Source organism: Lycium ferocissimum, chromosome 11, assembly GCF_029784015.1.
Source record: "Lycium ferocissimum isolate CSIRO_LF1 chromosome 11, AGI_CSIRO_Lferr_CH_V1, whole genome shotgun sequence".
Lineage (NCBI taxonomy): Eukaryota > Viridiplantae > Streptophyta > Magnoliopsida > Solanales > Solanaceae > Lycium > Lycium ferocissimum.
Genome location: NC_081352.1, coordinates 37,385,201 through 37,398,914, shown reverse-complemented (window position 1 = coordinate 37,398,914; position 13,714 = coordinate 37,385,201). Strand labels below are relative to the sequence as shown.

Here is a 13,714-nt window from a genome sequence, read left to right as displayed (position 1 = left end):
TTACTTTACAGACTAATAATACTCAACCGAGTACCCCATAACAGAACTCAGTCCATTCCATACGTAGAAGTGTGGGGGTGTTTGGAAAAGGTGCAGCTTCCTAAACCCAAGTGAGTAAAAATACGACCAAAAACCTTTAACTGTGTTGTCATTGGATATGCCAATAAATGTAAAGCATATCAATTTTGGTGTACAAATAAGAAAATTCCGACATTCATGTTAATACAGTAATTGAATCATATAATGTTGAAACTATTTATCCGTATAAAAAGGAGTGTGTGTCGTCGGATCTAAATGATCTCGGGAAGAAACAAAGGAAAGTACACATAACAAGGAAAATGCAAGGCATAGTAAACGACAAAGGATGTCTACATTCTTTGGACTAGATTTTCGGATATTTTTGTTGGAAAATGAGCCTCAAACTTCTTAAAGAAGCTATAACTTCTTCTGAAGCTTAATATTGGAAAGGGGCAGTCAATAGTGAAAATTGAATTCATATCGAACAACCATACATGCGAATTGGTTGATCTTCCTCCCAGAGACAAACTTTTGAGTTCCAAATGAATTTTAAAAGGAAAATAAAAGTTGATGGCACTATTGAAAAATACAAGGCAAAACTTGTTGTCAAATATTATAGATAAAAAGAAGGCCTTGACTATTTTGACACAGACTTGCCAGTAACAAGGATTACATCCATACGGGTGTTAGCAGCACTGACAGATGTGTATGGTCTTGAAATCCATCAGACGGATGTTTAGACAGCTTTCTTAAATGAAGATTTGTGGAAGCAATTTACATGGAACAACCTGAGGGTTTTGTGGTTCCTGGTAACGAAAAGAAGGTGTGCAAACTTGTTAAGTCGTTATACGGACTAAAACAAGCACCCCAAACAATGTCATGCTAAATTTGACCAAACAATGTTGGCAAATGTGTTTTAAGTTTAATGAGTGTGATAAATGTGTTTACATTAAGAACTCTCTAAATCATATAGTCATTGGTTGTTTATTTGTTGATAATGAGTAAAGACATTAATGACATAAATGCTACTAAGCGTATGCTTGTTAGCAATTTTGATATGAAAGACTTAGAGTTTGTCGATTTAATTCCAAGAATTAAAATCCACTGAACTTTTTAAAGTCTAGCGTTGTCTCAGTCTCATTATGTTAAAATGGTACTTGAAATATTCAAGTATTAAACGCTGATTATTGTAAATCTTGCTATTGCAAAGAATATTGGTGACAGTAAGTCGCAATTGGACTATATGCTTGGGTATTAAAGAAGCAGACTTGAGTGTTACAATGAAATCTAAATTATTGAATGTGCAGCTACTAAATAGAAATGGAATGGTTGAAAAAAAAATATTGTTAAAAGTTGTGGCCACAACTATTGCCAACTATCCACATGGATTGTTATAATGATGCTACCTCAAGAGTAGCTAATAATCAGATATGTAAACTCAAGATGCATGAGTCTTCGACATACTTAAAATTTTATATTGCATAACAATAAATATCTTGCGGTTGTTGAAGGATATAGTGATGCAAATTGGATCACCGGATGAACTGAATCTAAATCCACAAATGAATATGTTTTCATCAATAGCGGAGGAGCAGTGTCTTGAAAATCATTCAAATAGACATGTAGTCTGAGTTTATAGCTCTAGACAAGGTCGGTGAAGAAGTTGAATGACTTCGGAATTTCTTGGAGGATATTCTTTTTGTCCCAAACCGTTGGCACAAATATATATACATTGTAATAGCTAAGTAGTAATAAGAAGGGCAGGGAGCGTTATGTATAACGGTAAATCTCGTCACTTACGACGAAGACATAATATCGTTAGACAACTACTTTCTAGTGGAGTTATCACTATTGACTATGTAAGGTCTAGAGATAACATCGCGGATCCGCTTACAAAAGGCTTAACTAGAGAGGTAGTTGAAATATCATCGAAGGCAATGGGTTTAAGGCTTAGGACAAGTCATCATGGCGGTAACTCTACCTAGTAGACTGGAGATCCCAAGAGCTAGGTTCAAAGAGATCAAACAAATATTTGAATGACGGTTCGACATTATCAAATAACTCAATTCATTCTCGTGATGAAGACAATGTTCAGGAACAAGGATACAACATTAAGGCTATTTAACGAGTTAATAAAGCTTAAGTTGTTTAATGGTTTCTAAGTTTGGCAGGTATGACCAAATAGTGTATCTACGTGATGACACGTTTTAGGAATCACCTATATGAATGTGAAGTGTAAGCCGTTTCAAAGAGAATGATAGAAAAAGCCCATTCTCTATACACTCATGAAACCAGGCGGTGTTCATGACTGAAACGAATACAACCGTGAGAACCTTAAATGTAAAGGGTTGATTGTGTGACATGTGGTTGTCTAGGTACACACCAAAGCTCGGCCAGTTAAAAGATATCAAATCTACCAATTGACCGAGTATATCCGAATATGTTCACTACGGAAAGTTCAAAGGGAAACCTACTTATCCAGATGCAATTAATCCTTGCTTGTAAATCACACACTCGTCCGTGCATTCCTTTTTCTTATAGCCATTCCCCATTCATGTGGGGGATTGTTAGATATTTGGTGTGAATGGGAAATGAAAGTTTTATTTCCTTTTCCTTTTTTGGAAAGACAATTTTTTTGCCGAAAAGGCACATGCCTTTTCAGAAAAGACACATCTATTTCCTTAATAGACACGTGTTCTTGGATATAAATATCTAGTCATCCCTTCAGATTTTCCTTACGAATTTTCTGAACTTCAAAACTTCTTCTTCTTCTGTACAAATAAATTCTAGTGTTATTTACTGCCATTGAGTGGTTCGCTGACACCGTGGTTTAGGTACCGATACACCGGTGAGTAAGATCGTTCTATCCTGGAAGGATATATTCCGTTAACCTCGGGTACTTGAGGGGAATAATTTTCTTAAGGACACACTGTGCATTCAGTGGGCTTGATTTTCTTCCTTACAAATATCTTTCAGATACTAGTTTTGATTTTTTCAGTTTCTGGTTTTTCAGTTTTGTTTTTCCTGTTTTCTGTTTCAAAAATTTTTCTACGTTACTGTTTCAAAGTAATTTTGCAATACAGTTTGGTAACAGGTTCAATTGGCAATAGTACATGTGTCCAAAAAATATTCAAGATATTGAATGGGAGTATCATTATATTAAATGGGAAAATATGAGTCTTCTGAGTTCTTATAGCTTCTCGAAATTAAATAATTTATATATAAAGGTAAAATTTTATCTAGTAAAAACTAAAAATATCAATTTCCAATTTATGACGTTTATGGAGACCCACAAATTAGCCTATATATATAGACTATTTAAAGTTAGACAATCATCACTAATATATGAAAACTCCCGAAATTTTGGACTAACTATGACAAGGCAGAGTTTCTGCCGGCCTCAATTTCAGACCACAAGGCAGTATGGTTTGAGTTGAGTTACCAGCCGGTCTAATTCAGACCAATGTGGCTGGCTGAGAAAAAACCTCCCTCAATCACGGTGTCAAATGATCCCAAAAATCGTTTTGATGCCTCAAATGGATTCCTTGTGAAATTTCACTCAAGTTAGACTTTTGAATCACTCTATTTGACCTTATAATGAATGAGATATGGTGGTTTCAATATTTGAAAGAATGCAGATTTTTAAATACGAATTCAATGGCAATTTCTTAATTAATCTGAAAAATCTAACAATCCAATTCTTGGTAAAATGACCATAATTCCCTCATACGATGTCGAAACTTGATGACTTCAGTTGCTATGATTTCGAAATTACGATATAGATATAATGGTTTAGTCGAAACACAAATCAAAAGCAGGTAATTGCTTTTCCTTTTAATTTAAACTCACTTATTTTATACTTTTAAAAATGTTTCTTGCACTTAACACTCTACTCATTCATACAACTCTTCACAACATGGCTCTTACCCTTTCTTTGTTCTTATCCTTGTGTCGTCTAGCAGCAGGCTCTGCCACCCGCTTCTACTGGATGATAACTAGACCTTCACAGCACCCTCCAATTTGATTTCCCTTTGGTGTCTAACCCACGATGAGAAGATGATGAATTATATCGAAATATGTTAAGATATATATGCTGCCTGAGATTTTGTTTGTTTATATTCTCAAAACCATTTTATCTTGAAGTGTATGTTTGTTTATTGTTTGCATGAATGTCTCTGTGTGTATTAACTTTCCTTTAAAAAAATTCTAACATGAAATTGGGTCTGCATAGTCTTGATCTATATGCTGGCTGGAATTTTGTTTGTTTATAACTTACTATGTTAGCACACAGGTGTAAGGATCTAAAAATGAGAGAAAATAAAATTCAAAACACAAAGGAATTTGCATTAGTTGGGTAAAGATTTGTGGCATTTAGAGTAGTACTAGTCTCCGAGAACGTGTGCGACATGTTAGTCCTCTGTCATTACTATAAAATGTTATATATTTATAAAATTTTAAGTTATAAAATAGAAAATGTTGAAACAAGAATATAGATTTTACCATTTAAATTTTATTCATTAAACAAAATTCATAATGGTGAGACGATGTATGTCTCTAAAAAGAAATATCTGATATAACGGAAGAGGGTTAAAAATACACCTATCCTATTTGGTTCATGAATGCCCCTAGTATATTATATGATGAGTCTTTTGATTTCTTCGTGTGCTTATAACTTCTCTATATTATGATTTCCATTAGAGAAAATCTTAGTTCTATCACTATCTTGAATGGTGTGTCTTCGTTCATAATTATGTGCCGCTCTTTGTTTTTTACTCCCCTTCCTTTAAATTAATGTCGAAAAGTTGAAGAAAGAAATAATTTTTTTTTAAATTTATAATTTTAAAAATAAGATAAATTTGTCTGATTAAAAATTGTGTTATTAAACATAAGATAATAACCACCAAATAAATAAGTTAATGACCACCAAATAAGTATTTATGGTTGCCCTTCAAATGCAAACTCCACATTTAGTTCCAATTTGGCGACTACACTATTTTTCTCGGCCACTACACAATAAAAAGTGTGAACCGAATTAAGAACGGGTCATTAGCTTCCTAAGCACATAGAAGAAATAGGATCATCCAATATATACCAATAAGAAAACCAAAAACAACGCTCAACCATATTTTCCCACAAATTATTTTGTTATAAATAGGGTGTTTCATTGTATTCAAATTGCAAGTCACACATCAGAGAAGGAGAACAAATAAAGAAACAAAAGACACACAAAACACAAAAAGAAAAGAAAAAAAAATGGCAAAAGCTATTGTTCTCCTCTCTGCCCTTTGCCTTTTGGCAATTGCCAATTTCGCCGTCGCCGACTTTGAAATATTTGATGTCGAAGGCAAAGTCTTTTGTGACACTTGCCGTCTTGGTTTCGTCACCTCCCTTAGTGATACCATTGAAGGTATATACCTTAATAATACTTCTATCATTTTATCTCCTTATATTCTTGTTAAAGAAAAGGAAAGTCTTGGAGTAACAATAAAAATTGTCATCGTCGGATAATTAGGAGATCTTTCGCGAGGCTTTCTAATATCTATAGTCCTATTTGATTATTTCTTTCGCTTCGTTTATCTTACTATCTTGTTATTGTTACTGTTTCTTTTTCATCTCCTATTGATACGAGGGTCTATCGGGAACAATCTTCCTACCTTTAGAAGGTAGGGTAAGTTCTGCATGCACTCTACCCTCCTCAGAATCCACATGTGGGATTACACCTGGTTTGTTGTTGGATAATTAGGAGATCACATGTTCAAGCCGTGAAACATAATTTATTGTAGGAATACCAGAAAAGGTGGCGTTTGATAGACCTAAAATGGTCGGCCGACCTTTTCTGAACCCTATGCATAACAGGAGCTTAGTGCATTGAACTGCCACTTTTTCGAATTTCAATTGTCGTCTCCCCCATTCAATCAGATAATAACACTTCTGGTCCTTTAGCTATTTAAAACTTCTAATTTTGGTCCTCATGAAACATGACTAAACAAATTTATATTATAATACATATTTTCGATCCCGTTATGTAAGAAATTTGTTATATTTAAACTATTTTAGAAAAAAATATTTTACCCTCGAGTGATAATACTAATTATCTAACTTATCAAATCGGAAATTAAACAAGGTATTTACATTTTAATTAATTGAAAGTTACTGACAAACTTTAATATTTTGGTATGTATAGGTGCCACGGTGAGCTTGACATGCAGAGACATTGAGACCAACAACGTAACCTTCACAACCGAAGGTAAAACCGACTACATTGGCAAATACACATTAACAGTTGAAGGTGATCATGAGAATGACATTTGTGAGGTCAAATTGGTAAATAGCCCAAAAGAAGATTGCAAGCAAATTGTTCCAGAATTGGTTAACAACAGAATTGTATGCAGTAAAAATGTTGGAATGCACAATGCTGTTCGTTTTGTTAACCCACTCTTTTTCCAAAAAGACAAACCTATCCAGGGATGCAGAGAACTTGTTGACCAGATGGAGCTTGTTGAACTCTCAATTCTTGAAAATGACAAGGAAAAGAATTAAGAGAATATATAGCTTTTGCCCCTCGTTTCACAATAAGAACGAAAAAAAAAAAAAAAAAAAAAGAAGAAAGAATAAAGTGTAGTGATTTCTCTTGAATGTGTTACTCCCTTGGAAAACAAAAAAAAAATCCATGAATGTCCTATGAGAAGATCAATGATAGCTTCTTAGAAAGTTTTGTTTTCCATTTGGTGTCGTATTTGGAGTTACGTTGATCATAATTTTGTCTCATCTTTTTTTCTGTTGGCTATACTTACCATATCATGTCAACAAATTTTCTCTCTCATTGAAGTTGTTTATACAAATTAAAGAATTATGTATTGAGAAACAGATAGATATTTAGTTCTGGACTAATAATTACACCCATGATTTAGAATCAAGGTTTCGACCGAGAGCTATTTATGATGTATACACACACATACATAATGATATAATTAAAAAGGCACAGTCTAAACTATATTGGTACTATAACACAATTTAAATAAATTACTATATGTCTTTTCGAGAAGTTTTCATTTCTAAAAATTGGACTAATATAATGATAATTTCATTAGACATACTTTTAAATAAGTCTTTTCATTCATTTCAAGATATCAGAAGGAGCTTTAGGATAGTGGTTTAGTCGATTATTAATAGGATTCGACTCTTTGCTCCGCAAAATTTTTAATAAATGAGGCTAAAAAATGTAAGACACATACACCTGAGTGGGGGAACAAAATTCTAGATCCAACTTTCATGAAAAAATAAAGGTAAATAAATTTGTTTTTTCTGCAGTATACCAACGTGCAAAAAATGGTGATAATTATAGATGATATTTATATGCATGCTTGTTTGTAGGGAATGCGTAATATACAGATAAATTTGTTTTGCTAATAACATTTCGAAACAGTTTTTAGAACAACGATTTTCGAATTCCTAGGCTAAAATTTGAATGAAGGAAATGCAATATATTTCCGTAATAAAACTGGAAGGAATTGATTGTACATTTTTTTTTTTTTAATATTGTCAATATATATAACTTAATTTTTAATGAAAAAATGGTTTTACCCTCATATGTTGATTCCCTCCAAATAAACAAGTTGACGAAGCAAAACAGGAAAACAAAAACTTGCAAATTAATAAAACCAGAAACTCGAACCAAAAAATTAGAAGCGTATAGGAGGTAAACTCTATTTACAAAATAACTTATCAAACACTTCACTACTGAGAATTCGTTGTTATATATGAAGTTTCCCATTAAAGCGACAACGTTATAGCTCAAATCATTAGCATTCTTATTCTTTCACGTAAGCATTTTCAAAATCCTTTAAACTTATGCTTCAAGGAAAAATGTTAATTCCGAGGGTTTGAGTCCCCTTTTCCGAGGATGATTTGACATTTTTGTAAGCATTGACATGATTATTTTATTTTTATTTTTTAGGTTGTTTGGATTAGTCAAGGACACCAAAAACGGGTAATGGGATTTGGATATAAGAGTCTTACCAAATAAAATACTCAAATAGTCATAATACATAAACACACCCCTAAATGTGGTCTCAGCTGGCAAGTATATCCTTCAATTTTGGATGTGCATAACTAGTCACCTCAACTAGTCTCCACTTTGTCAGTTGAACACACCAACTTACAAAATGATCATTTAGACACCTCCAAAATTTATGTGTCACGTTAAAATCACGCCAGCATTTGTGTATACGTGTTCAACTTAATACAAGTTGAGTTGCTTACTTTTACACACCCAAAGTTGGTACGCATACTTGCTAGCTGAGACCAATTTTGAGACTCGTTTATCTATTATGCCAATAAAATAAAGGTAAAAGGGTAAAAAATGCCCCTTTATTTTGAAAAAAGGGCTAAAAATATCCTCCGAACTAATTTTGGATCAAAAAAACCCCTCTTATCATTAAAGTTTTCAAATATACCCCTGTCTTAACAAAAATTCGCAACATAACCCGATTTCATTTTTAAACCCGCTCCATTTATAACCGACCCAACTACATAAAAAACTCATATGCGACCAACTTGTTTTCGAGTCCTACATCCGGAGCCACTAGCGTTAGTGAGCGGGGCAACCCATATGCGTTTTTTATTTAGTTGAGTCGGTTTTAAATGGAGCGGGTTTAAAAATGAAATCGGATGATGTTGCGTATTTCCATTAAGATAGGGGTATATATGATAACTTTAATAATGGGAGAGGTATTTTTTATCCAAATGAGGCATTTTTGACCCTTTTCCCTGAAATAAAATGCATAGTTTTCCTTTTCATATTGGCACCACTACCCCACTATTACATAGAAACTATAAACTAGCCCTCTAAGATTCTCAACCGAGTCCTTTTCACCACATATATTTCAGTGAGAGAGAGAGAGACTTAATTTCTCCAAACTATTCTCCACTTTCACCCTTTCTCTCTCTAGAAAGGGAAACAAAAAGAACCCTTAGCGTAAACTCTGCAAACCGAACAACCCCAAAACTTTCAATTCAATTCAATGGCTAACAGTAATTTACCTCGAAGAATTATCAAGGTAACTTCTTGATCCATATCTATTTCATAGATAAACTTCGATTTATAGCTTTGATCAGTTTTTATTTGATATGTTTTTTGATCTATTGATAATTGTTTTTACTTGTTCTAACTTCGATTTAGTTGATAATTATTTTTCATCTTCTTTTTTATAGGAAACACAACGGCTTCTCAGCGAACCTGGTAACTTTTTTTCTTCGATTTTTTTTTTTTTTTTCGTTAGTTTTGTGGGATTTTGAGCTTCATTTCTAAGTTTGGAATATACTGTGATATGATTTGAGTTGTTGATTTTCAGTATGTATGGGCTTTTGTTTATTGAAGTTTCCAGTAAGTTTGTGTGTTGAAACATAATTCTAATGTTTTTATCATGCTCTGTAATTTTATTATTCCAACATTATATATATATATATATATGTTAAAGTACTTTTTTACTTTATAAATAAGATTTGTCTGTTCTATAGGTAAGTCCATACTATAGATTAAAAAGGGGGAAAAAAAAAAAAAGGTTCATAATAGAGAGGGTAAACTAGGTATTTTGCGGGTTGAGTGACCTTATGAGTGATGTAGGCATAGTTAATTTACTTTTGTGTTACAAATAAAAGAAACATGTTTACTAGATAATTTTGGACAGTTGAGTGACTTTCTGAGTAATGGACTCCTGATTAACTTTGAATGCAGCGCCTGGGATAAGTGCGTCGCCGTCAGAAGAAAATATGCGATACTTTAATGTCATGATTCTTGGCCCAACACAGTCTCCTTATGAAGGTAATGAATCCAATTATAAGATTTTAGTAACCTGGTAAATATACAGCTTTTTGCTTGTTTATGTTGATTGCCGTATTGTATTGTGTAAATTAACCCCTTTATGCTGTCTTGCCCACTTCTTTGGTGTATTCTATGTGCTAAAGTTTGTCTTTGTTGCTATTTTTTTTTTTTTTTTTTTTTTTTTTCCCTCCAGAATTCTATTTGTGTGTTAATTGGCCCAAACTGGTCCCCTTTTCCCTCTAATTTTCTATCCTCATACTCTATTCTTGGGCATGTAGCTACCTTATTGGTAGCTGTGTATTATATGGATCAACCTTGAAAGCTAGTTAATGGAGTAGTTAATCCTGCAAAGTATAAAGTTAACATGCTAGTAGATAGCTGGCACTACTGAAAGTGAGATCTGAACTGCATTTGGAAAATTTGAAGTAGTTACATAGACTAACATTTGTAACTTTCAGTAATATGAGTATCACTCTTGGCATGTTTGTTCTGAATGCCTTAATGTTGTTTGGATCATGAGTTACTCAAGAGCTTAACAGACAGCTAGCTGCTCTTAGTTTAAAATGTTGATATTGGCATCTAGTAGAAACTGTTGCTAATGGATAGCATTCAGCTGCAAGACACCCATCACCATCTTCTATTGTTTTCCGTGATATGCATGCATGCAATATTCTTCTCTTTTTGCTCTTCTAATTATCCTTTAGTGTTTTGTTGGATAGTAATAATGATGATGTCGCCATAGTTGTATTCTGAATAATATATATTCTGAATCGCAATTGTTTTTCTTTGGTTTCTCCTTTTACCTAATCTGCTTGCCTTTTTTGTGTAGGAGGTGTCTTCAAGCTCGAACTCTTCTTGCCTGAAGAGTATCCAATGGCTGCTCCGAAGGTATTTGAACGCATTAAGGCTTGACAATTTCTCCAGCAATGGATGTTTTGACCATATCCAGTTGATGTTCTGCATTTTTTGATCTCGATATGGTATCTCGAAGCTTTGGAATGGATAAAGAAATATTTGTTTTTGACTGATTTTTCTGAAATATTGACTGCCACCTTAAGCATGCTGAGTCAGTTGTTAACAGTGCATCGATTTCTGTTCTTTGTTGATGTTGCCATTCTCTGTCCCGGTGGAGGTTATATCTCAATTTGAATATGCCTTCCACTGGAAGTTATAGTCTGCTGTCTTTATGTCTGGCAATATATTGCAACATTTTAACTTCCTGATGTATCATCCTGGATTTGAAACTTCTCAGCTATTAAGCTTTGCTGCTTTCTTTTACCATGTTAATAGCTGTTATTTACTGCTGCCTGAGTGAACGTGTTAGTTGAAGTAGTGTTTGTGCAGTTTGTAAAAGGAAAAGATGGTTAAAAAAATTGCAGTATGTACCTTGTACTTTGATCATGATATTTGTTAATAGACGCTCAAATTTGACGTGAGATGCATAGACAAAAAAAGCGCATGACAGTTGAAAAATTAAGAGACGCGGTCTCACTGATCCAGGACCATGATTCACAGCTTTATACATGTTGAGGTTGCTTTCTAGGAATACTTGTTAGGTTCCATTTATATGCACTGTGGGGTTGTGAAAATAGTACACTTAGGCTACTACCCAGATATTGGTCTTACTGGAACGATGAGCATAAGATACATATTAGGGCTGGAACAAGTAAAGTACTATTGATCATATTTTTGTGATGTTTAAAGTATGTTTCTATGTGGTAGTGACAATGTGCTACCTTTGTGAAACTTCCCTCTCTGTTTGTAAAAGCTTAAGCTTAAAAATATTACTGAGACGGGACTTCTATTTGTTCTCTCTAACCTCCCACCCTCGTGTGAGAACGGTTCCTCGGTGGAGGAGTAGAACGGTGGGCCCCTTCGGTCAACCTGCTTGGCATGTTAGTCAAAAGTGACCTAGATCAACAAAGGTTTACGTAGTTGTTTTACTGTGTTTCTAATGTAATGATTTGATTGTCCGTCATTGATCAGGATATCAGCTGTTCAAGGAAATTAGCTTGTTAGTACAGCGACTAGGAAAGTTGTAGCTTGTGTTCCGTGAAACTATTCTTTTTGTTGCTGTACTGCCTTTTGTGATTGACATCTTTTAATTCTCTGCCTAGTCTGATCTCAAAGTTAAATATCACTTTCATGATTAAGGTTTAGTCAGACTGCTTTTGGCCACAGTTTGTACCTGTGGTTTTATTTAAACTTATAAAGAGACATGTTTTCTATGAACTTTGCAAACACTATTTTATTTGGGTTTCCTTATTGGCATCTCCTCAGTTACTTCTCTTGGGAACTCGGTTGTATTAACAGTGTAGCTTTGCTTCAGTCATTATATAGAATTGTAATGGGATCTATCATTTGGGAATAGACTTTTTCAAGAAAACCGGGTTTTAAAAGAACTGTGTGTCAAGTTTGGATATGCTGATGTAAGTTTATCTTGGTTATTTTAGATATTTGAATAAATATGAGTTGACTTGGGACAGTGATTCATACGGGCATGTTGCTGTATGAGGGTTTCTTGGTTTTATTTGCTTAGTTTGGTATCTGGACTTACTGTCCGTTGGATAATTGAAGATAAAAGGATCTCATGACCTTAGTTCTGGCCAGGACACGGTTACTCAGGCCTTAAAACGAAGAGTCCCTACTTCTGCTAATGCTTGGAGTTAAAAGGCAATACCTTTATCTGTAGTGCATAAAGATACTAAATCTGGGAAGACAACAACAACAACAACATACCCAGTGTTATCCCACAAGTGGGGTCTGGGGAAGACTGTTGGAGTAAAATATTGCAACTTTCCCTGGGTGCTTTTCATGATAGGTTTTTTGGATAAAGTACCTGATGCTGCTTAGTCTTTGGTGGTACCTGATGCTGCTTAGTCTTTGGTGGAAGCTTACTTTTCAAATGATTGTAGACTTAGACTTAAATATGACATATACCTTTGTTCTTAATAGTTGATAATGTTATGTGCTAGTGTACGTTTTCTTTTTGTGCATTTAACATGTTGTAAAGTTTGCTATTGTATTGTGCCTCTTAGTCTGATCAACTTGCATCCTAACAGGTTCGGTTCCTCACCAAAATCTACCATCCGAACATTGATAAGGTTTGTTGTCTTTGTCAACTCTTCTGCACGTGGATATAAGTCACAAAATACGTTATTTATGTGTGCCATTGTTGTGAAGCTTGGAAGAATATGTCTTGATATTCTCAAAGACAAGTGGAGTCCTGCTCTCCAGATCCGTACTGTACTTTTGAGGTATTAAATATTTTATCATGCTCTGAAATTATTTTTTCATTTTTCTGGGTACACTACAGAAGATGTAATGTGTACTGCATAAATGAGCGGCTGTTGAGCTTTTAAGATGTTAGAAGTTAAAAAATTTTACTCTTGTTTCAGCATTCAAGCACTTTTGAGTGCTCCGAATCCAGATGATCCACTCTCCGAAAACATTGCAAAGCACTGGAAGTCAAATGAGGCTGAAGCTGTTGAAACGGGTAATTTTTGTTCTGGTCTTTCTATTAACTGCTGCAGAAGTAGAAAATTATCATCTCCTAGTTATGCAAGTCTGTATACACATTTTTCTGCAATCCTTGATTTGAGTTTCCTTTTTCTTCAATGATCCAGCTAAGGAGTGGACACGCCTATATGCTAGTGGTGCGTGAAGACATAGCAAGTGAAATATTCAAAAATAACAAAAATCATGGAATGTATTCTATTGACTGGTTTATCAATATGACACTTTCGGATGGCTGTTACTGGCTGAAACTCTTCCAATGACCTCTCATAATTGCTTCCCCCTTGAAATTGTATAATTGAATGTGACACCCTTTGGTTTTCTAATGTTCAGGAATGTGAACTTGTTACAACAAAA

At 34.2% G+C, this 13,714-nt stretch overlaps 2 protein-coding genes across 2 annotated transcripts; both read left to right on the top strand.

The window, feature by feature from the left end:
* The first annotated feature begins 5,195 nt into the window (after positions 1–5,195).
* Positions 5,196–6,786, top strand: LOC132036587 (anther-specific protein LAT52-like). The gene is made up of 2 exons (XM_059426953.1): positions 5,196–5,425; positions 6,203–6,786. Exons 1-2 carry the CDS (start codon positions 5,272–5,274, stop codon positions 6,556–6,558), a joined length of 510 nt encoding a protein of 169 aa, XP_059282936.1. The 5' UTR covers positions 5,196–5,271; the 3' UTR covers positions 6,559–6,786.
* Positions 6,787–8,917: 2,131 nt separating this feature from the next.
* LOC132036030 (ubiquitin-conjugating enzyme E2 36) lies at positions 8,918–13,714 on the top strand. The gene is made up of 8 exons (XM_059426251.1): positions 8,918–9,077; positions 9,232–9,259; positions 9,755–9,841; positions 10,671–10,729; positions 12,904–12,945; positions 13,025–13,098; positions 13,240–13,337; positions 13,468–13,714. Exons 1-8 carry the CDS (start codon positions 9,042–9,044, stop codon positions 13,503–13,505), a joined length of 462 nt encoding a protein of 153 aa, XP_059282234.1. The 5' UTR covers positions 8,918–9,041; the 3' UTR covers positions 13,506–13,714.